The sequence below is a fragment of the Equus asinus genome, chromosome 7 (assembly GCF_041296235.1).
Source record: "Equus asinus isolate D_3611 breed Donkey chromosome 7, EquAss-T2T_v2, whole genome shotgun sequence".
NCBI lineage: Eukaryota > Metazoa > Chordata > Mammalia > Perissodactyla > Equidae > Equus > Equus asinus.
Genome location: NC_091796.1, coordinates 100,635,122 through 100,658,395, shown reverse-complemented (window position 1 = coordinate 100,658,395; position 23,274 = coordinate 100,635,122). Strand labels below are relative to the sequence as shown.

Below are 23,274 nucleotides of genomic sequence, written 5' to 3'. Positions count from 1 at the left end.
TACAATCCCCATAAACTTGTTTAAAGACAGGTGGGGGTGAAAGTATAAACTGGGGCAGCCTTTTGGGAGGGCAATTTGGAAGTAGCTATTAACATTTTAAATGTGCCTACCACCGAGACCCAGCAGTTCCTCTCTCAGTTGTCAAGCGTGAGAACTATATTCGTACACTTGTGCACAAAGAACCGCGTGCCAGGCGCTCGTACGAGGATGTTTGTTGCTGCCCTGCTCATAACAGTGAAAAACTGGAAATAGCTGTGTCCGTCAACAGAAGGATGGTAACTGTGGAACATCTGTACTATGGAAAAAGCTGCAGAGGTGGAAAGATCTCTCTGATCTTCTGAGACTCTACAACAGATGCTCCCTCCCTACCTCATTTCCATCAACTTCTTTTCCTTTCTCCCACCTCTCCCTGCCCACCAAACACAGTTTCCTGGAATTAGATCTTTAATCCTTATAGCTACTTGCTGGTGACCTTCCCTTACAGAAAAGGAGGAAAATGAGAGAAAAGCAGTTCTGTGCATAATTACTGTCTGCTGGCTCTTCAATTAAAAAGATTGAAAGGCACAATATTAAACTTTGATTTATGGGCATCAGTATCTACCTAATAATGAGGCTGAGAGGGAAAAAGAGCTACAGTTGTTACAGAAAACGTAGCTTTTTTCCTCCCCCAGGAGATAAATTGCCTCTCATTTTCTTATTGCTAAAGAAATGTGAAATGTTTTTAAGCCTATGTGATATGTTCTTCCAGTATGTTAAAATCCAGAACTTAGTAATTCAGGAGTCATCTGGCTCCGACATTTCTAGGAAGCTTCCCGAGAGGGTAGCAGCTTGAAGCTGTGGGGGCGCTGCCACCGTTCACCAGCAACCAGACCCAGGGACTGGTGCTGCCACTCCATCGCGGAAACTCCCTCTGGGTCCCAGGGCACCAAGCCAGCTGATGTCCAGAGCTCAGGAGGGAGGGGGAAGAGCACAGAATCCAGTTCCAAGTCCCAACTTTGCTGCTTACTAACTATTCGGCCCTCAGTTTCTTCATCTGTAAATTAGGAACAGTAACCTTACTAATTGTGCGTTGGGCAAACGCCCCAGTTTTCCCATCTGAAGGATTTGAGAGGCCCTGCCTCCGAGGCTTGTAGTAAGGATTAAATCAGCGAATTCGTGTAAACTGCCTGGATGAGTAGCTGCCACATTGCGAGCACTCGGTAAAGACTTTTTCAATCATTGTCATTACTATTGCAGATGCCTTTGCTGTAATTCAAAGAGCTGGAATTCAAACCCAGGCCTTCCATTTCCAGGGTGCTGGCTGATGGGGGGCACACAGACCTGGGGGTGATGCTCAGTGCTTCCTCTCTCCAGCTGGTACCCTGGGCAAGTCCTGGTCCCTCCCTGGGCGCCGTTCTACTCATCTGTAAAATAATAGTTTCTACTTTGCCGACAGTGTTGTCAGGTTTAAAGATTAATGGAAACAAAATGTCCAGGACACAATTAGTGCTGGATAGATGGCAGTAACCCTCGAAAAGGAGAGGTCTTTCTTGAGAAGCCTGTTTGGTAAACGCTCTCCCCGGGGAGAAGGGATGTGTGTCTGGTTTCTGTCCTCTTTGCTCACCGGGGCTCTGCGGCGGACGCCTGCAGAAGTCCGCCTTCCTGAAGGGCGCGGAGTGTCCCCTGGGGCTAAAATTAATAGCCACAAAGAAAAAGAAAAAGGGCAGCCGTTGTGCCAAGAACTGTGTTGAGCTTGACTTGCAGCAATGCAGGTATTTTTATGGCAACCTGGAAGTGAGCTTCTTATTTTCATGAGGCAGATCAGACATGGGGACAGGCGACTGGCACAAGGACACAAAGCTGGGAGATGACCAGGCTAGCAGTCCGACCTAGGACTGTCGAATTCTTTCTGCCACACTCTGGCACGTTCCAGAGCCCCCATCCCAATTCCCAGTCAGTGACCTCCCCTTCTCCTCGCCCCGTCTTGCCTCCATCCCCGCTCCTCAGACCCATCACTGCCCAGCAGGTTGGCCACACCATCGCCTTGTGCTTTTACTGGTGTCTTCCCACCAGTGCTTCTTAAGCTGGAGAGTCAAATACTGAATGCTCGCATTAGGTTGTGTAGAACATTTTGTTCTGTGTGTCTGAATTCATGGGTATTTAATCTCTTTAAGATGCTCTGGGACCAGGCTGGGGAAAATGGATTCTGGGTGCCACGCAACCCCTTGCCATGCCCCTCTGGGAAGGGCCCCGTCCACACTTGGGACCCTGCAGGGCTTGGCCTGCCCTTCTCCTATAACCTCCCCTTGGGAAGAGGAGGGCGGGATTTTGCACACACTTCTTTTTGCCCAGCTCATGGCACTTCTTTGTTTTCAGTTGAGAGGGAAAATGTGCAGAAGAGGACCTTTACGCGATGGATAAATCTACATCTAGAGAAGGTAAGTGGGCCCTGGAGTTTCTAAGTGGTAGATTCGTCCGTAACTGAGTGTACAGTTCATTGTGCGCTGAGGAAGAAGTGATGGCTCTGTGTTGGTGGGGGGGTGTTATGTTTTTTTCATTAATTCGTTTACACATCTACGGAGTGCGTTCTCCCTGCTGGGTGTCCAGCTTGGAGCTGGGAACATGGAGGTAAGACAAGATGTGGTTTTCTCCTCTTGGGGTTCTCAGTCTCGTTGGAGAAGAAGAGGTCTGTCTTTCAGCAGGAATAGATGAGCAAAAGTAGAAGACCTTCCTGGTTGGAAGAATCCAGACCTTTCTATGGGCAGGAGGCAGTTGCCCTCGGATGCAAACCCAGCGGGGTGGGAGGCGTCTTGATGTCTAGTACTTGGATTGATTTATGCAAGAACTCTTGACGCCTCTCAACAAAGCCAGGTGCCCTTGTAAATCACACAGAGTTGCTATTCATCAACAGCATCCCCTCCCCCTTTTGGTGCATCGGTACCCTGCTTAGCGCACCACACATCTCTTTTAGCCTCATGATGATTCTCATTACCCCTCGTTCTGTTACAAATGAGCAAACAGAGGCTTCGAGAAGGTAGAAGGCTTCTGCAATCCACCACCTAGAAAGAGGCTCCTCCTGTGCCTTCTGCACATTCAGCTTCATGGCCCTTCTTTCCCCCTTTTCCTTTCTTTGTAACATTCTCGGGCCGGGCCATTTTGAATTGCATTTTGTCTATAAGCTTCTCGTGCATACACACCGTAAAACGAAAGTGCTCAACCACCTTGTCCTAAGAAGCGGACAGAATGATGAGCAGCAGAAAAGGGGCAGGGACCTGATAAACAGCTCGGAGGGAGAAATCTCAGCCGCCTGGCGCACTGAGTTAGGCCCCAAGACAGGAAATATTCTAAGTTGCCCCGGGCTGGGGGAGGAGAGAGTCTTTCTCTCTTTAAAGGCTGCCGGATTTATCAGGATTCGTTTTACTCTCTGCATTTCTTCTTAAATTCCACTCCCTGGTTCTCCGAAGAGACCCAGTCCAGTCCTCTCATTTCTTTCTAAAGCTGGTAGTATTCAAGTACCCCACTTGAATTATTTTAGAAATATGTGTTTTACTCTCTCCTCTCCTCTTAAAAGGTACGGGAGTAACTATTGACTGTCCTTAGAGTTAACCCAAAAGAAAGGTTCTTAGGGGAAATCATCGTAATGGTTAGAAAGCAGAGAAAATAAATAAGTGTGGTTTTTAGGATTTAGAGCTCCTGATCCAAATTCTCATTCACATAGGTTACCTTTAGGCCTGTAGTATTTCCCGAGCAGACCCTGGACCACCCACACCTCTGTTCCCCACCCATCGAATGGGTTCCTTGGCTCAGGAGGTTCCTGAACTCTAGGTGAAAGTCTGTGTGTCATGGGTGAAGCATTATAAATCATTTGCCACTTGTTTTGACTATTGGTGCGTTTTGGCAGTGCTCATAAAGTGACATGTTATTTTTGGAAAAAAGGAAACCCGTTCCCCAAACCTGATTTCACTGAACTCCTAAATTGATGCCTGATGTGTGTCCGGGTAGCTGGAAATTCCTCCTGGTGGACAGAGTGTAGCCATGGCGTCTTTCTTTCTTTCTTTTTTTTTTTTTTTAATTAAAAAATAAATACAGCGAAGTGCAGAGGGTGACATAGCACATACCCACGCGCTCACTCACCCCCCTGAACCTCTGTCACCATTTCTCGTATCCGGGGTTTTCTCCTTGGCTGTGCCCCTCCTTTTTCCGGGCAGGTGGGTAGCACCCACTCTGAAGACAAATCAGATAGCACCTGAAACTGATGCCTAATATAAACAGGGCAAAATTAACAGCCGTGTTTCCAACCTTGAGACTCTCAAGAACCCCCTTTCATGTAAAGGAAACCCAGGAACGCCTTGGGGAATTGGGCTTAACTGCAATTTGAAGGCTGTCAGAAATATTTACTGAGTCTCTGGCTTCTGGAAAAATTCCTTAATTCACCCAAGGCATTAGATCACGAAGAAAGCCCTGGGGGTTCTGTTTATTTGGCCATACCAATCTCGTGAAGCCCGCGGAAGGCTGGGGCCCGGAGAGTGTTTTCACTGGAGCCATTTCAATTTCTCCTCCTGCCATCTCGCAGGATGGACTCCAGCCAAGGCCCCGTGTGCTGCTGCCGCGGTGGCTCTTACAGACACTGTCAATGGAAATTATTCTCCAGCTTGAATGCAGAAGCAGGGCTTGGCCACGGTCGGGGCTGGTCACTGGGAATTTTGTTAGTCCATCGATCAGGGGGTGTTTTGTTCGGGTCTCACGGTTTCTGCCTCGCATTAACAGGAATAACATTTCCGTAAGAGGCTCTGTAACCTGACGCCGGCAGCCCGGGAGGAATGCACCCGAGGAGCTGCGGGAGTTTGCAGAGAAAATAGTTTGCCTTTTGGTTCAAAGTCTCTGCTGTCCTTGAAGCAGAGCCCTCTTCTGTGCACCTGTGGGTGGAACTGCCCCGTATTTTGACTCACGGGGGGTCGGGAGCTCACGTGTAAGGAGTAAGGAAATGCCACCTTCCTTAATAAGAAAAGAAAACACGGACCCTCAAGGCTCTCACGGGGAGGAGGCCTTCCCGGAGGAAGAGGGTGCCAGGGCCACAGCTCCACCGTGTTTCCAAGATTTTCCTTACTCTGGCCTTTCTTTCCTTTTCATGGCTCTCTGGCTCGTTACAGTTGCCGCCACCCCCATGTCTCCTATGTGAACACCTCCTTCCATTGTACCCAGGAGCAGAGTGAGCACCCAGCCCAACTGTTGTAATGTTGCCAAAGGCCCCAGTTCCAAAAGCTAAACAGAGAATTCATGCCGGGGTCAGAGCTCATTAAAAATGCACGTTGCGGGACCCTGTTCCCTGAGAATCTGGGGCAGCAGGCACTAACCTTACTGCATTCAGGAGTTATTATCAAGCTTGTTTAGTCAACAGAGAGCTTTCTTCAAGCAAAGTCTTACCTAGAACCCTAAATAAAGGCCGATAAGAGCTGAGCCTCTGATAAGGGGGTACAGTGGGTCAGCCTCCTTCACGCCCTGCGCCCCCATAGGGTGCCCTGAAGCCACTCTGCTGACGCCCAGGGTTCGGAGAAACAGTTTGCAAATCCCTTCATTGGAGCATCTGACTATAAGTTACCGCCAGCCCCACGGACCCCAGGCTGCATCCAGCCAAGCTCTCGTTGGACACCGTGTTGGACGGCACAGCATCGGGTCACCTAGACTGTGGATCTCTCCAGGTGAAGCTCAGAGAGGAAAGCTGGGGTCCTCCTTCCCATGCAGGCCTTCTCCATGCTCCAGATCCTGTGTGGAGAGTTCTCTTTTCCCCCGGGAAGAGGGGAGAGCCCGGGTGAACTGGGGCTGCCACTGAATGACCCGGGGAACCCAGAACAAGAAGCAAGTGGGGCTGAGAGAGGGTAATTCAAGAGCCGTTCCATGAGGAGGGCCAGCTGAGGACATCCCCCTTGCACATTTCCAGCTGGGAGGTGTACAGCCCCTGGATGCAATGCCTTACTAGAGAGGGCCCCCCAAGACTCTGCAGGAAGGAAGCCACTTAATAGTAAGCTGGTTTTACTGATGCTGTTAATCTGGGAAGGTGCTATTAATCTGTGGCAGACACTTTACCTGCATGATCCCATTCCATTTTGGCCTCTATCCTCTGGGACCTTGCAGATGAGGACTCTCAGGCCCAGGGGGTTAAGGAAAACCCCCAAGGGCAAGTCCTTGTTGAGGGCAGACGCTGGATTTGAACTCAGTCGTGTTGCTTCTCTCGGAACAGGTGAAAGGTGCGTCTTGAGACAACATTGGTTCATCTCAAGAAGCCTGGATTTGTGGAGGAACAGAGGGCGTGGCATTCAGCTGATTAACTTTTTTATACAATTTTAATTAGTTTGATTTGTTATAAAGAGCATGTGTTGCTTTGATAGCTAAACATAGAAATGTGTATGAGCTTGTACATATAAATCAGCCTCTCAACCTTTGAGTTCCCGACGGACCTACACGCTTGGGGGTGGAAGGAATTCTCTCCCGCTCCCGACCATCAGCCGTTCAGTGGGCCCGCTGTGTGTCCATCCACCCTCCACTCCCTCTCGAGTCACTCACAGCAGCCACCCACCTGGCTTCCTCTGCCGAGGGGCCCCCCCTCCAGACCTGGACCAAATATTGATGAAGTGACAACGGGCACCTCAGGCAGGCGCACCCGTGGAGACTGAGCGGGTCCTGAAGGTGGGGGGCCCTGCCAACACCCCAACTGAGGCCAAGAGGGTCACTGACCAGGGTCACGTCATCACGGTGGGATCCAGGCTGCCCTCGTGTTCAGCCCGTGTGTCCTGACGAGGAAGCAGGACTGTACCAGAGAGGTGACCTGACCGAACACTGGGCATGCCACCCAGCCTCTTGGAACCTGTTTCCCCAAATCTGAGGTGAAGGGCTTGCACTAGCTAGCTTCCTATGAGCCATGCTTCCAGAATTATTTTACTCTGTGGAAGGCTGTAACCAAGACATGCATTTCTTTCTCTCCTCAAGGAGGAATGTGGATGTGATCTACTTTGGGGGTCTGATATCCCAGATTAGCAGGGTCCCCACGGGTCTCTTGTTCAGTTGGCTGCCTGATGCTGAGTCCCACCCGCCCTCCCCCCGGCCGCGCTCCAGCTCACCTCCCGCCCGGCACCACCTTCAGGGACATGGGCTCACTCCCTCCTCGGGCGGGCCTTGCTGCCCGGCTGTAGGTGGGTCTGGAAGTCTGGACACTTTGTCTTGAGTGAAACCTGCAGCCCTGAAGTTCTTGTGTGGATGCCACAGGTCACTAATCGGCTGCTTTCTTCACCTTCTTCCACAGTGCAACCCACCTCTGGAAGTGAAAGATCTGTTCATTGATATACAAGATGGCAAAATCCTAATGGCTTTGTTAGAAGTCCTGTCTGGGCGAAATCTGGTACGTACGTCATAGAAGCGTCGGGAGGAAATAAGATGCGAAGGAGAACAGTGCTGGAGGTTTCTTTCCAATACTGATCTATATGCGTGTACACATTCCTGGCCATAAGTAAGTCCTGTGGCAGGAAACCTGGCAGGTGACATTCCTTTCCCAGGGACTAAGAGTGATATTGTGGGTAACCAAGCAGTATCTTTCTTTTTTCTTTTTTAGCAAATATACTTTAGTAAGTAAGTAAACAAGTAAATAAATGCTCAGTCTTTTCTGAGTCCTTTAAGGCTATAGATGGGAACGAGATCATTAAAGTTTAGCTCACCAGTGATTTTATTAATTAGAATGATAGCTAAGAATCAGGAAGATGGAGGAGAAAGACCTCATACCAACCAAATTCTATTATCCATCCCGAAGCGAAATCTAGAACTGCTGGCTTCTAGAACCTTCTTATAAGTATGACTGAAGTTGAATTGAAGCAGCTGGTCTTGAGGTTCATGAGCGGGAATGAATCCCACTTTGGCTCCTTGCAGACGTCCCCCTGTTGCGTGTGTCTGCTGTGTGCAGTTCGGTCCTCTTTCTCCCCTGCACAGAGCAGCGTTTCTCAGCCTCAGCACTGTTGACATTTGGGCCAGATCGTTCTCTGTCGTGGGGCTGTCCTGGGTGTTGCAGGATATGTGACGGCATCCTTGGTCTCTACCCACTGGATGCCAGTAGCACCCCCAGGTGTGACAACCAAAAACGTCCCTAGACATTGCCAGACGTCCCCTGAGGGGGCACGGTGATTTGGCCAAAATGCCAGCAGTGTCGATGGTGAGAAACCCTGCTCTGGAGTCAGGTGTTTGATTTGGCCTGAGTGACCCATGATGGCCAATAGAGAGGTGCGGTGATGGAGTCCAGCTCTCCCAACCCGCAGCTCAGCCCGGCCGGGCCTCTCCGGATCTATGTTCAAAGTCAAGGGCCCCTACTCTGTCCTCAGATCTATTGTAGCTGGAGTCTTATCACACCCTTCACCCTTCCCGTCTTTGCTGTCCCAGTAGCAAAATGGGAGATGCCCGTTAGCCGCACCCCAAGGGGCTGTGCACAGTTACGTGATGAATCCCAATGAAGGCTGCACCCGTTGCAGTAAACATAGCATTTGGTTTCTTAGCAGATCTAGCAATGAGCCAGCAGCGTCGTTCCCAAAGGGCTTCCTGAAAAACTGTATTGAAGTCCCTCGTTCTGTGTTCCCGGCAACACAGGCTCCTGCTCTGTGGCCCGAGCACTGGGCGATGCTGCCATGTCCCTGATGGGCCTCGGTTAAGAGTCTTTGATTCTGGAGCCCCGCTGGGAACAGGCCTTCTCTTCCCCACCAGCCCTGCCTGGCGGTTCCCACCTGGTGGAGCTGACGCCACGGGTTTGCTTTGTTGCGTAAACCATGCACCTGGAGGAGCCTCAGTGAGCTTCAGTTCAGGATGAGCTGTGTGATGCTGCTCCCAGGACTGACAGCTGACGGCTGAGTCAGCTTCTCCAGCACCTGTCTCGCTTTCTGTGTGCCACACTCTGTTTCTCTCTTTCTCCCTCTCTCCATCTCTCTCTGTCTTTTTCTCTGTCTTTGTCTCTGTCTGTCTCTCTGCCTCTGTATCTCTGCCTCTATCTTTCTCCCTTTGTCTCTCTCTTTCTTTGTCTCTCTCCCTCCTCCTCTCTCATTCTCTTCCCCTCTCTCTCTCTCCCTCTCTCTCTCCCCCTCTCTCACCTCACCCCCGCTCTCTGTCTCCTTCTTCCTTTCTCCCTCTCTCTCCCTCCCCCTCTCTCCTGCCCGCCCTCTCCTCCTCTCTCCCCCACGCCCAGACCTGGGATAACTGTCCACAAAGCTCTTGACCAGAAACCAGAAACGTCTGCTGGTTGGGGAGGGACTCGGAGGATGATTTAGGGGCTGTGTGGTGACGCCCCCAGCGGACGCCCCCTGCCCTGACAGAAGCCATTAGCGCAGCAGACGTGTCACTGCAGGTCTCTGCAGGAGGGAGGGGTATCCAAAGCCAGGAACCGGGTCCGAGAGAAAAATCTGACGACTCTGTCCCTCGTTTAACCCACTTGGGTCCCCTCCATTCACCAACTCGAGTGAGTTAGCTCCCAGGAACCATAAATAAGGGGTGGGTTTCAGCTCTGAGCCCCTAACTTCCTCTTGAGATTCATGTGAAAAAGGTACAGAATAAGAAAAACACACCCAGCGGCACCCCTGGGCATTGAGCGCCTCTGTTGGTTTCACTGCTCGTTTTGCTCTGTTTTGTGTTACAGCTGCATGAGTACAAATCCTCGTCCCATCGTATTTTTCGGTTGAACAACATAGCGAAAGCACTTAAGTTTTTGGAAGATAGCAATGTGAGTATTTGAAACACATCTTGTAGACACGGGCTTTCCTGTGACGAAAAGGATGTAATTTGAAGTGCTGGTCGCACAAGAAGCGTGTAAAGGGGACCCTGCTAAAATGGTCAAATTAAACCAAGTTTACATGTAGTGGAACTCACTCAGCTAATCCAGCAGTTGGAGCGATAGTCCCTGACTCCCCCCGCCCCGCCCCTCTGTGTCCGTCAGGATGAAAACTCCGATGGACATCCAGTCATGGGAAGGACGGAACAGCTGACTGGCTCTCAGATCCTTAGAACTTAGTTGACATTTTCTTTTTCATTCCTTTGAATAAGGGTACAGTGAGCAAGTCAGAGTGTGAAACTTTCTCTTAGAACTCAGAATGTTGGAGAAGCAAAGAGGAAAAGGGGCTAAATGAGCCAGGGGAAAATTACAAAATTCTCCCCTCTTTGGTAGAACCTTCTAGACTTAAATTCGCTTTTTCTGTCTTTTGATCTCGGATTCATGTCCTTCAAAAATGAGAAGGGGTAACCCTAGAGGGGTGAAATTTCCAGAGCTCCGCTTGCATTAATTTTCACCAGTTAGTCTGGGGAAAACCCTGAGCATCAGCGTGGATGGTGAAGCTTCATCTGATTCACTCGGGGCTCTCGATGGGAAGCAGTAGAAGCTGACCTCGGCTGGGGGAAGCAGGCAAGGAATCGGATGGAAGGATGCTGAGTAGGGCACAGAATAACTTGAAGGGCCGGAGAGTCAGGGATGGAACCTGGGGATGCCAGGCCTGCGGTGCCCCCTCAACCTGCTGCCCCCGCTGCCTCTGGGAGAAGGACATCACTGCCGCCACCATGGGCCCTGGAATGAACTCCATGACACACGTTCAGATCCAGAGGCCTGGGCTGCCAAGCCTGGACCACTGCCCACACCCCAGCTGCCAAGTGGGGAGGGGAAACACCTTTGGCTTCTGAAGGGGGAGGTGGGCTGGCTCTGCCTGCCATACTGTGGGGAAAGCCCCAGACTTGGGAGGGAGTTCAGATGTGGCAGCCACAAGCCCAGCAGAGTTCATAGCAGCATCATTGACAGGAGCCAAAAGGTGGAAGCAACCCAAATGTTCACCAATGGATGAATGGGTAAACAAAATGCAGTATATCCATACAATGGAATATTATTCAGCCATGAAAAAGAATGAAGTACCAGTACAGGCTACAGCATGGATGCACCTTGAAAACATGAAAGATGGCAGATATGGAGGACCACTTATTCTATGATTCCATTCCTATGAATTATCCAGGACAAGGAAATCTCTAGAGACAGAAAATAGATTAGTGGTTGCTTAGGGTTGAGGGGGGATGGGGGATTATGAGGGTGATAGATAAAGAGTATAGGGTTTTTTCTGAGGTGATGAAAACATTCGAAAATTGACTGTGGTGTTTCCGGTGTCAAGAAGATCGTGTAGGTGGACTCTGAACTCACCCCCTCCCATGGACTCAACAAATTCGCGGCTACTTTTGGAACAATTACTCCTGAGAGAGAACTGAAAACTGGGTAAAAAGAACACGCACAACAAGGGACAGTGCTGACTGAGGCGGAAGAGGCAGGAATTCCTTCCTGGAGAGGAAAAAGCAACGTCCAAGCCATAGCACTTCATGGCCAGCCAGGAGCAATCTTAAGCCACATAGAGGATCAGCCCCACTTTCCAAACCTGAAACAATTGTGTGCTCCCATGCCCGGGGCTGGCCCCACTACGCTGCAATCCTGAGAGAGCTGACAACAGCCTTGCAAGCTGGAGACCTACAGCAATTGTCAGCCCCTGAGCCTAGCAGCCAGCCACACTGGGTGCCTACCCACTTAATAGAAAAACTGCAACAGGAATGTGCTATTAGACCTCCCAGCCAACTGCACTGGGGCTGCCCATGCTCAAGAAAGTCACTGAAGGGACCATAGCAGCTGCACACCGCTGAGCATTACAACCATCCCACAAGGGGGACAACCTAGCCTCCCTGTGCACCTGCAGCAAGAGCAACCCTACCACAACAGAAGGACACATGTAGCCCACACAAGGCAGGGGACACTCCTGGAACATTTGGAACTGGTGACAAGAGGAAAGCACACTGCTGGGCCGCATAGGGCATCTCTTACATAAGCCCATTTCTCCAAGATCGGAAGACATAGCTGATCTACCTAAAACGTAGATATAAACACAGAGAAAGAGGCAAAATGAGGAGACAAAGGAATATGTTCCAAACAAGGGACCAGGAAAAATCTACAGAAAAATAACCAAATGAAACAGAGATAAACAATCTACCTGACAAAGAGTACAAACTAATAGTTATAAGGATGCTCACTGATCTTGGGAGAAGACTGGATGAACTCAGTGAGAACTTCAACAAAGAATTGGAAAATATAAAAAAGAACCAAATTCACTAGAGGGACTCAATAGCAGAGTAGATGATACAGAAGAACAGGTCAGTGAGCTGGTTGAAAGACTAGAGGAAATTACCAAGCTGAACAGATAAAAGAAAAAAGAATTAGGGGCCAGCCCTGTGGCCAAGTGGTTAAGTTTGCATGCTCCACTTGGGCAGCCCAGGGTTTGCTAGTTCAGATCCTGGGCACGGACCTACACACCACTCATCAGGCCATGCTGTGGTGGCATCCCACATAGAAGAACTAGAATGACCTACAACTAGGATATACAACTATGTACTGGGGCTTTGGGGAGAAAAAAAAAGGAACATTGCAACAGATGTTAGCTCAGGGCCAATCTTCCCTTACCAAAAAAATAGTAAAAAAAAAAAAAAAAGGATTAAAAGGAACAAGGACAGGGGCTGCACAGTGGTTAGGTTTGCGCACTCTGATTCCACGGCCCAGGGATCGCTGGTTCGGATCCTGGGTGTAGACCTACACACTGCTTATCAAGCCATGCAGTGGCAGGCATCTCACATATAAAGTACAGGAAGATGGGGACATGAATGTTAGCTCAGGGCCAGTCTTCCTCAGCAAAAAGAGGAGGATTGGTGGCAGATGTTACCTCAGGGCTAATTTTCCTCAAAAAAAATAAATAACAAGGACAGTCTAAAGGACCTCTGGGACAACATCAAGTACACTAATATCCATATTGTAGGTGTCCCAGAAGGAGAAGAGAGAGACAAAGGAGCAGAGAATCTATTTGAAGAAATAATAGCTGAAAACTTTCCTAACCTAAGGAAGGAAACAGACATCCAGGTACAGGAAGCACAGAGAGCACCAAACACGATAAACACAAGGAGGCCCACACCAAGACACATTGTAATTAAAATGTCAAGAATGAAAGGCAACAAGTTACAGACAAAGGAAACCCCATGAGGCTATCAGCTGACTTCTCAGCAGAAACCTTACAGGCTAGACGGGAGTGGCACTATATATGTAAAGAGCTGAAAGGAAAAAACCTACAGCCAAGAATACTTTACCCGACAAGGTTATCATTCAGAATGGAAGGAGAGGTAAAGAGTTTCCCAGACAAGCAAAAACTAAAGGAGCTTATCCCCTAGAAATCAGCCTTACAAGAAATGCTGAAGGGACTTATTTAAGTGGAAAAGACCACAAATAGGAATAAGAAAATTATCAAAAAAAAAAAAAACAAAACAATAAAACCACGAGTAAAGGCAAATATACAGTAAAGTTAGCAGATCAACCACCTATGAAGCTAATATGAAGGTCAAAAGACAAAAGTACTAAAATTATCTATTTCCACGATCAGAGGGTAATGGATACACATACACAAAAAATAAGTTAGATATGATATCAAAAACATAAAATGTGGGGCCGGCCCCGTGACCGAGTGATTAAATTCGCACGCTCCGCTGCAGGTGGCCCAGTGTTTCATTGGTTCGAATCCTGGATGCGGACATGGCACTGCTCATCGAGCCACACTGAGGCAGCGTCCCACATGCCACAACTAGAAGGACCCACAACTAAGAATATACAACTATGTACCAGGGGGCTTTGGGGAGAAAAATAAAATCTTAAAAAAAAACATAAAACGTGGGAGGAGAATAGTAAAAGAGTAGAGCTTTTAGCAAGAGGTCAAGCTTAGGAGACTATCAGCTTAGTATAGATTGCCATATACGTAGGTTATTATAAATGAACCTCATGGTAATCACAAACCAGAAACCTGTAATAAATATACAAAAAATTAAGAGAAAGGATCCCCAACATAATACTAAAGAAAGCCATCAAACCACAAGGAAATAGAGCAAGAGAAGAAGAAAGGAACAGAGAACTACTAAAATATCCAGAAAAAAAGTAACAAAATGGCAATATGTACATTCTTATCAATAGCTACTTTAAATGTCAATGGACTAAATGCTTCAATCAAAAGACATAGGGTGGGGGGCCAGTCCTGTGGCTGAGTGGTTGGGGTTCCACACACTCTGCTTCAGAGGCCTGGGTTCACAGGTTCAGATCTCCGGTGTGGACCTGCTCCACTTGTCAGCCATGCTGTGGAGGCATCCCACATACAAAATAGAAGAAGATTGGCACAGATGTTGGCTCAGGGCTAATCTTCCTCACCAAAAAAAAAAAAAAAAAAGACATAGGGTGGCTGATTGGATAAAAAAACATGACCCATATATATGTTGCATACAAGAGACAAACTTTAGACCTAAAGGTACTCAGAAACTGAAAGTGAAGGGATGGAAAAAGATACTCCAGGCAAATGGCAATGAAAAGAAACCTGAGGTAGCAATACTTAGATCAGACAAGATAGACTCTAAAACAAAAACTGTAACAAGAGACAAAGAAGGGCACTATGTAATGATAAAGGGAACAATCCAACAAGAGGATATAACACATGTAAATATCTATGCAACCAACATAAGAGCACCTAAATATATAAAGCAACATAAAAGGAGAAATAGACAGCAACATAATAATAGTAGGGGACTTTAACATTCCATTTACACCAATAAGTAGCTCATCCAAACAGAAGATCAATAAGGAAACGCTGGCCTTAAATGACACATTAGACCAGATGGACTAAGTAGATATATACAGAACATTCCATCCAAAAACCACAGAATACACATTCTTTTCAAATGCACATGGAACATTCTCCAGGACAGATCAAATATTAGGCCACAAAACAAGTCTCAATAAATTTAAGAAGATTGAAATCATGCCAAGCATCTTTTCTGACCACAACGGTATGAAACTAGAAATCAACTACAGGAAGAAAATCGGAAAAGCCACAAAAATGTGGCGATTAAACAAAATGCTACTGAACAGCGATTGGGTCAATGAAGAAATCAAAGGAGAGATAAAATACCTGGAGATAAAAGAAAATGAAAACACAACATGTCACAATTTATGGCGTACAGCAAAAGTGGTTCTAAGAGGGAAGTTTATAGCAATACAGGCCTACCTCAGCAAACAAGAAAAATCCCAAATAGACAATCTAATAGTGGACAGAAAGAACTGGAAGAAGAAGAACAAACAAAGCCCCAAATCGGTAGAAGGAAGGAAATAATAAAAATCACAGCAGAAATAAATGAAGTAAAGCTTAAAAGGTAGAAAAAATCAATGATCAGTTTCGCCATCAGCCTGGTTCTTTGAAAATATAAACAAAATTGACAAACTTTAGCTAGACTCACTAAGAAAAAAAGGGGGAAGGCTCAAATAAATAAAATCAGAAATGGAAGAGGAGAAATTGCGACGCACACCTCAGAAATACAGAAGATTATAAGAATACTGTGAAAAGCTATACGCCAACATACTGGACAATCTAGAAGAAATGGATAAATTCTTAGAATCATACAACCCTCCAAAACTGAATCAAGAAGAAATAGAGAATTTGAATAGACCAATGACCAGTAAGGAGATTGAAACAGTGATCAAAAACCTCCCCAAAAATAAAAGTCCAGGACCAGATGGCTTCCCTGGTGAATTCTACCAATCATTCAGAGAAGGCTTAATACCTATCCTTCTCAAACTCTTCCAAAAACTTGAAGAGGAGGGGAAGCTTCCTAATTCATTCTGTGAAGCCAACTTTACCCTAATACTAAAACCAGACAAAGGCAGCACAAAAAAAAGAAAACTATAGGCCAATATCACTGGTAAATATCAATGCAAAAATCCTCAACAACGTACTAGCAAATTGAACACAATAGCACATTAAAAAGATCATATGTCATGATCAAGTGGGATTTATTTCAGGGACGCAGGGATGGTTCAACATCCCCAAATCAATCAACGTGATACACCACATTAACAAAATGAAGAATAAAAATCACATGATCATCTCAATAGATGCAGAGAAAGCATTTGACAAGATACGGCGCCCATTTATGATAAAAACTCTGAATAAAATGGGTACAGAAGGAAAATACCTCAACATAATAAAGGCCATATATAACAAACCCACAGCTGACGTTCTCAATAGAGAAAAAGTGAAAGCTATCCCTCTAAGAACGGGAACCAGATAAGGCTGCCCACTTTCACCACTTTTATTTAACATAGTATTGGAAGTCCTAGCCAGAGCAATCAGGCAAGAAAAAGAAATAAAAGGGATCCAAATTGGAAAGGAAGAAGTGAAACTGTCATTATTTGCAGATGACATGATTTTATATATAGAAAACCCTAAAGAACCACCAAAAAACTTTTAGAAATAATAAACGAATATAGTAAAGTCACAGGATACAAAATCTACATACAAAAATCAGTTGCTACACTAACAATGAAGTGGCAGAAAGAGAAATTAAGAATATAATCCCACTTACATTGCAACAGCAAGAATAAAATACCTAGGAATAAACTTCACCAAAGAGGTGAAAGATCTGTACACTGAAAACTGTAAAACATTGTTGAAAGAAACTGAAGAAGACACAAAGAAATGGAAAGATATTCCATGCTCCTGGATTGGAAGAATTAACACAGTTAAAGTGTCCATACTTCCTAAAGCAACCTACAGATTCAACGCAATCCCTGTCAAAGTTCCAAGGACAATTTTCACAGAAATAGAACAAAGAATCCTAACATTTATATGGAACAACAAAAGACCCTGAATAGCCAAACGAATCCTGAGAAAAAAGAACAAAGCTGAAAGTATCACACTCCCTGATTTCAAAATATACTACAAAGCTATAGTAATCAAAACAGGATGGTACTGGCGCAGAAACAGACACACAGATCAATGGGACAGAATCAAGAGTCCAGAAATAAACCCACACATCTATGGACAGCTAATTTTTGACAAGGGAGCCCAGAACATTCAGTGGAGAAAGGAGAGTCTTTTCAATGAATGGTGTTGGGAAAACTGGACACCCACATGCAAAAGATTGAAAGTAGACCATTCCCTTACACTATGCACAAAAATCAACTCAAAATGGATTAAAGACTTGAATTCAAGATCTGAAACCGTAAAAATTCTAGAAGAAAACATAGTACACTCTTCAACATCGGTCTTAGCAGCATCTTTTCAAGTACCAGGTCTGACCAGGCAAGGGAAACAATAGAAAAAATAAGCAGTAGGACTCTATCTAACTGAAAAGCTTCTGCACAGCAAAGCAAACCATCAACAAAACAAAAAGATAAGCTAACAATTGAGAGACGATATTGGCAAACTATATATCTGATAAGGGGTTAATACCCAAAATATATAAAGAACTCATACATCTCAACAACAAAAAAACTAACAACCCAATTAAAAAATGGGCAAGAGATCTGAACAGACATTCTCCAAAGAAGAAATACTAATGGCCAACAGGCGCATGAAAAGATGTTCAACATCACTTACTATCAAGGGAAATGCAAATCAAAACTACAATATGATATCACTTCGAGGCCGTCAGAATGGCTGTAATTAACAAGACAGGAAGCAAGTGTTGGAGAGGACGTGGAGAGATGGGAACCCTCATACACTGCTGGTGGGAGTGCAAACTGGTGCAGCCACTATGGAAAACAGTATGGAGATTTCTCAAAAGATTTAGGGTAGAACTACCATATGATCCAGCTGTTCCACTGCTGGCTATTTATCCAAAGAACATGAAAACACAAATGTGTAAAGATATACGCACCCCTACGTTTATCACAGCACTATTCACAACAGCTAAGACTTGAAAGCAACCTAGGTGCCCATCAAGGGACGAATGGATAAAGAAGATGTATATATACACAATGGAATACTACTCAGCCGTAAAAAGGGTGACATCTTGCCATTTGTGACAACATGGATGTGTTTTACACATCCATGTATGTATACACGCTTAAGTGTATTATGCTAAGTGAAATAAGTCAGGGGGAGAAAGTCAAATACCATATGATCTCACTCATAAACAGAAGATAACAACAGTAACAAACACAGAGAGATGGAGATTGGATTGGTGGTTACCAGGGGAAGGTGGGGAGTGAGGAAGCAGAAAGGGGTCACTAAGCACATGTGGATGGTGATAATGGTAATTAGTCTTTGGGTGGGGGAACATGATGTAATCTACACAGAAGTCAAAATATAATGATATACACCTGAAATTTGTATAATGTTATAAACCAATGTTAATGTCATAACAAAAAGAAAAAAATTAAAATTAAATTGACTGTGGTGACACTTGCACACATCTGTGAATATGCTAAAAACCATTGAATTGTATACTTTAAATGGGTGAATTGAATGGAATGTGAATTTTATCTCAATAAAGCTGTTTTTAAAAAAGTGCATCACACTGACGCTAGAACGGCTGGCCTCTCTGCAGACTCAGTTTCGCCATCAGCCTCGGCTCTCGTGGCAGTTCAGAGCCTGGGTCCTGCTGTGGCTTGCCATCCTGGAAGATTTATGTGGATTCTCTGAGCCTCAGTTTCCACATCTGTAAAATTGAAGTAGTAAAAACCGAACCTACCCAGAGCCTTGTCGAGGACTGACTGCCCGTCCAGGTAGAGGGGCAAATCGCCTCCCACTGCCCAGGGCCAGGACTCCGTCGCCTGCGGCTCTCTGTCCTTCCCCACCGCCCCACCGCCCCCCACCAACCGCGGCCTGCCCCTGGAAGAGAGTGTTAGGCGTGGCTGCTCCGAGCAGTGTCCATGCCCGAATTCCAAAGGAGCCTTGTTTGTGTGATAACACGGAGCTTGGAACAACTGTCTGGGATACTCATTGCTCCTCCTTCCAGCTTCGACTCCTAAGTAATTTCCTCCTCTGTCAGCTGCCTGTGTTGATGGGTTTGTAATGTCGGCAACGCTCTCCCACTGCATTTGTCCGAGTCACCCACGGAGCTCGTAGGTTGGCTTCCAACGGTTCGGGGCATGCTTACCAAGTGTCTCCTGTGGGCCTGGGGCTGCGCTCAGTGTTGGGGACACGCAGCTGCAGTAGAAGCACATCTGTGCCTTCAAGGAGCTTAGAGTCTGGCAGAAGAGACCCCATATGGACAGTGTGTGCTCCACCTCATACCAGGGGCTTGAAGAGGAGCAATGATCCTGCAGAGGCGACGACGAATAGCTGGCCGGGGAGCCGGGTGGGCGGTGTCCCAGGTGGGACACCATGCACAGGCGTGGCGGTGCGGAAGTGCTCACTGGAGGCCTGGCTGCCTGTAGTTCATCCCAGAATGCTCCCAAACTGTCTGCAACAGCTGTCTCACGGTACATAGAACAGGAAAGCGCCCCCTCTTCATTTTTCATTTAAAAACCTGGAAATATTCCAAACGTGGCTGTGTTATGCAGCTTTGCACCCCATTTGGGTTCATTTGCCAGGCAGGTAAGACAGGTGAATGGCCCCGTGGGGAGCTGAGTGCGGGTGGGTGAGATAGAGCGAAACAGGCATTTCAGAGGCAGCCTCCACCCCATCCCCAGAATCCACAACTGCTCCTGGGCTCTTACTGGCCCCTTCCTATCCCACTGCCCAGCTCGAGGAGGGACAAGCCACAGTGGCTCTGTTGGGACAAAGAAAGTGCCCGGAACTGGGTGATTGATGCTAAACAGGTGCCAGGAGGCGCAGCGTCAGGTCCCGTCTGCCCCAGGATTCAGACGTTGTTAGACGCGGCTGGCCCGTGTCCCTCCGTCTCTCACACAACTGTGCATCCCAGAGCATAGCGTTCACTCTGAGTCAGAGACCGGCTGCTCCACGGGACCAGCTCTGTGACCTCCATCAAGTCATTCAACCTTTCTGAGCCTCGGCTTCCTCATCTATGAAATGAGTATATTATGACCATTAAATGAACTAACCCATGAAAACCTCTCAGCAGGAAGTCAGGGCTCCACAGCGGAAGGCATTATGAGATGACCCTTATCACTGCCCCACGCTCGATGGGCCAGCCAGAGGGGGAGGAGGAATATCCCATGAGCCTGTTGGTCCACTTGTCAGTGTGGTGAAAACAGCAGGGCTGGGGGAACAGGAGGAGGAGGACGTTGTCCCTGAAGCTTCTGGCTGTCACATTATTCAGCATGGAGAACCAGACGGCAGCTGGGCGCCCACGACAAGGTCTTCAGGAATATCTGCTCCTTGGGGCTTTGGACCACCTGCAATTACCACCTTCGCTCGTGCTTTATTCTCCAAATGGCCTTCGCGAGAGCTGCTGCCCCCCGCCCACCCCTCTCCGGCCTCCCGTCCTATTCATGGCGTCCCTCCAGAGCAGCTCTGTCATTTTCTCCCTTAGGAATGTTTCCCGTGACCCTCAGCTCCGAGGGCCATGCTGGGCTCCCTCCAGATGGGAGTGAAGCCTGGGATGATCACCTTAACTAACCGCTTTGATTCCCCGGCACTGGAATGTGTTCATAAGCCACAAAAATGGAGGGGCTGTGGGAGCAGAGGTTCAGGAGACGAGCTGGCCGCATATCCCAGGTGATTCATCACACGGGACGTGTGCTCGTGACGAATGCGCATGAAAATTGGACCTGGATTTGATCGGCTGTGCTGTTCACAGTACTGACAACTTCCTTCCTGACTCCAGCCTGCCAGAGATGATGAGCTCGTGCTGTTCTAGATTACAGTTTTGGCATCAGCCTGGAACAGACCTGAGCCTGGGAACGCAGGAGTCTCTCCATCGATTAGGAACGCCCAGGTCCTAGTGATTGGTGTTGTCAGAAACCCCTGATAAACTGATAGGATCAGAGACCTTAAAAAGCCCCGAGGGAAAGGAAGAAAAGACTGTGTGAGATGCTTTCCTCGTGTTTTCTCTCCCAGCCTCCCTGGCAGAATTTCACAGCGTAGATTTGAAAGTCTCCCTTGACTTAGTTTACTTCTACTCTCTTCCTCCTAAAGAATGGGTTTTACATTTGTAAATGGTTGTGAAGAATGAAGAAGATGATGATGTGGTGGAGACGGATATGCCTGCCAAGTCTTAAATATTTACCCTCTCGCCCTTCACAGAAGTTTCCAGATCTCTGATCGATGGACTCAGATTTTGTTTGCAGAATAAAATGATGACTTAGGGCTGTGGTCCTCAGACCTGAGCCTGCATCAGAATCACCTGGGGCGCTGGTTAAAATGCAGACTGCCAGGCCCCACTCCCAGAGTTTCCGATTGAATAGGTCTCGGGGAGAATTTGCATTCTGAGAAGTTCCCAGGCAGTCAGTACTGATGCTGCAGGTCCAAGGACCGCACTTTGAGAACCAGTGCCTCAGGGATTCACCAAGAGCGTCCTCCTGGGGTCAGAAAATAGTTAAATAGGTCATCTCCTAAGGGTTTCTCAAACAGGCATATTTTAAGCAATCAGTAGGCTATGGTGGAATGATGCAGAAGCTCTGGGTGTCAGCCCCATCCCAACACGCTTTCTAATTAGCAATGGATAATTATCTCGCCCATCGTGGTCCGTGATTGCTGACGAGGGTGCTCTGTGTTTGTCCAACGACGTGTTAAATCTGCAGGTTTGGTGGTGGTGGTGTAGCCTGCAGACAGACCTGGGGGCACTGACCATCCCTCCTTGGGAGAGAATGACAGACCTTACTAGCTGTGTGACCCTGGGCGTGTGACATTTGACCTCTCTGGAGTTACCTCACCTGAAATAGAGAGATAAAAGAAGTACCTACATTGTGGGGTTGTTGGGAGGACGAACTGAGTTAACACTTGTCAGGAGCTTAGAATGGTGTCTGCGCATGGTAAGTGCAACGTGCATGTTTCTCAAACACAGTTACACTTTTCCATGCTGGGTCCCTGAGATGGGGCTTGTGGGCAGCACCGAATGGAACAGATGAGAAAGAGAAACAGGCCCACAAGGGCATCAGAAAGTAACATTTCAACCCACTTGGACACCCCGTGAGCTCACGAATGGCTTCTCTCCAGGTCAAACTGGTTAGCATTGATGCAGCAGAAATAGCCGATGGAAACCCATCTCTGGTTCTCGGGCTGATATGGAACATAATCCTCTTCTTCCAGGTAAGAGAACTCTCTTTCTGTAACGTGTGGTAGCGATCTCCTTTAGAATCTTTAGCGTCTGCTCAGCACCAGCAGGAGAGTGGGATCCGGGGGGAGACAGGGAGCGGTAGTTCCTGACACATTTGGGCTTTTCTGTTTCCTGGAAAAGAAACAGAGGAATCTGGTGGCTGCAGATTTGGGTCCCTTTGATTTTAAATGTGGTGTGAGCTCTGTTCCCCAGAGGAGTGGCTCCATCCTCTTAGGACTTGAAGAGTGAAATATTTACTTCAAAAAATAATTTCGTTCTAAGTGTCACAAGAACTGGGGAAATACTTCCAACCCAAAATTGAATTTGGTAGAGTTACTTTCCTACAATAACTCAAGGGTTCGGCAGAGATGATTAAAGAGCCTGTAAAGAGAGTTCGGACAGTGGAAGGGGCAGCTGTGACAGGTGAGATCTTCTTTTTAATTGACCTCCCAAGAGGAGAAATGATCTGCACAGAGGGGACTTGCTGGGGCTTCTGGCTCCACGCTTGTGTTTCAGAGACAAACGAGCACAAACAAGGTTTGGAGACAACAGATCCAGTTCTGTGTGAGCCTTGACTTGAAAAACCACAGGCTCTCTCTCTCAGCCTCAGTTTCCACATCTGTGAAATGGGAGCGGTGGTCGTACCATGTGGTGAGCACTGAGAGATGCTGTATGGGAAAGCCCTTTGTCACCTGCACAGTGTCACGGACAGGTTTCGGTTACCGATGTTCCTTATTAAACTCCTTTAGATGCTGGAAACATCCTGAAAATGTGTAAGAAGTCAAGGCCTTGAATCCATCCCAGGTCTTCATTCATTCATTTAGCAAATGTCTGTTGAGTTTCTCCTGTGTGCCCGGCTCTGGACACACACGGCCCTGCCCTCATGACTCTCTGGGATCACAGACAAGTCAGTCTCATGTTATAGAAGTCAGGGCACAGGCCATGATCACGGTATGAGCAGAGAGTAGTAAGAGTGCTGAGTGGGGGCCACTCCCTCAGAGGGTCAAGGGGAGTAAGGAAAACATCCTGGAGGAAGGGACACCGGAGCTGGGTTTTGAAGATTGAGTAGGAGTGCCCTTGACCAGTGCTTCTCAGACTTTACTGTGCATACAGGTTGCCTGGGGGTGCTGTGGAAATGCAGATTCTGAAGTCGTGGGTCGGGGCAGGGCCTGGGGTTCTGCATTTCTCACAGGTGCCCCATTGATAGGAGCCATGTTTTGAGTGGCCAGGACTTCAGTG

The 23,274-nt window shown here is 47.3% G+C and overlaps 1 protein-coding gene across 6 annotated transcripts in view; it reads left to right on the top strand.

Annotated features, from left to right (window-relative positions):
• Positions 1-23,274, top strand: part of CLMN (calmin) — a 123,713-nt gene that overhangs the window by 71,682 nt on the left and 28,757 nt on the right. For 5 of the 6 annotated variants that reach the window (XM_044774263.2, XM_070514257.1, XM_044774265.2 and 2 more), the window contains exons 2-5: positions 2,356-2,417; positions 7,277-7,372; positions 9,638-9,721; positions 21,936-22,028. In XM_044774263.2, coding sequence (XP_044630198.2) covers positions 2,356-2,417; positions 7,277-7,372; positions 9,638-9,721; positions 21,936-22,028 — 335 coding nt within the window. Of the gene's footprint in view, positions 1-2,355; positions 2,418-5,514; positions 5,679-7,276; positions 7,373-9,637; positions 9,722-21,935; positions 22,029-23,274 lie in introns of those variants that run through there. The other variant, XM_070514258.1, reaches the window with a different exon arrangement.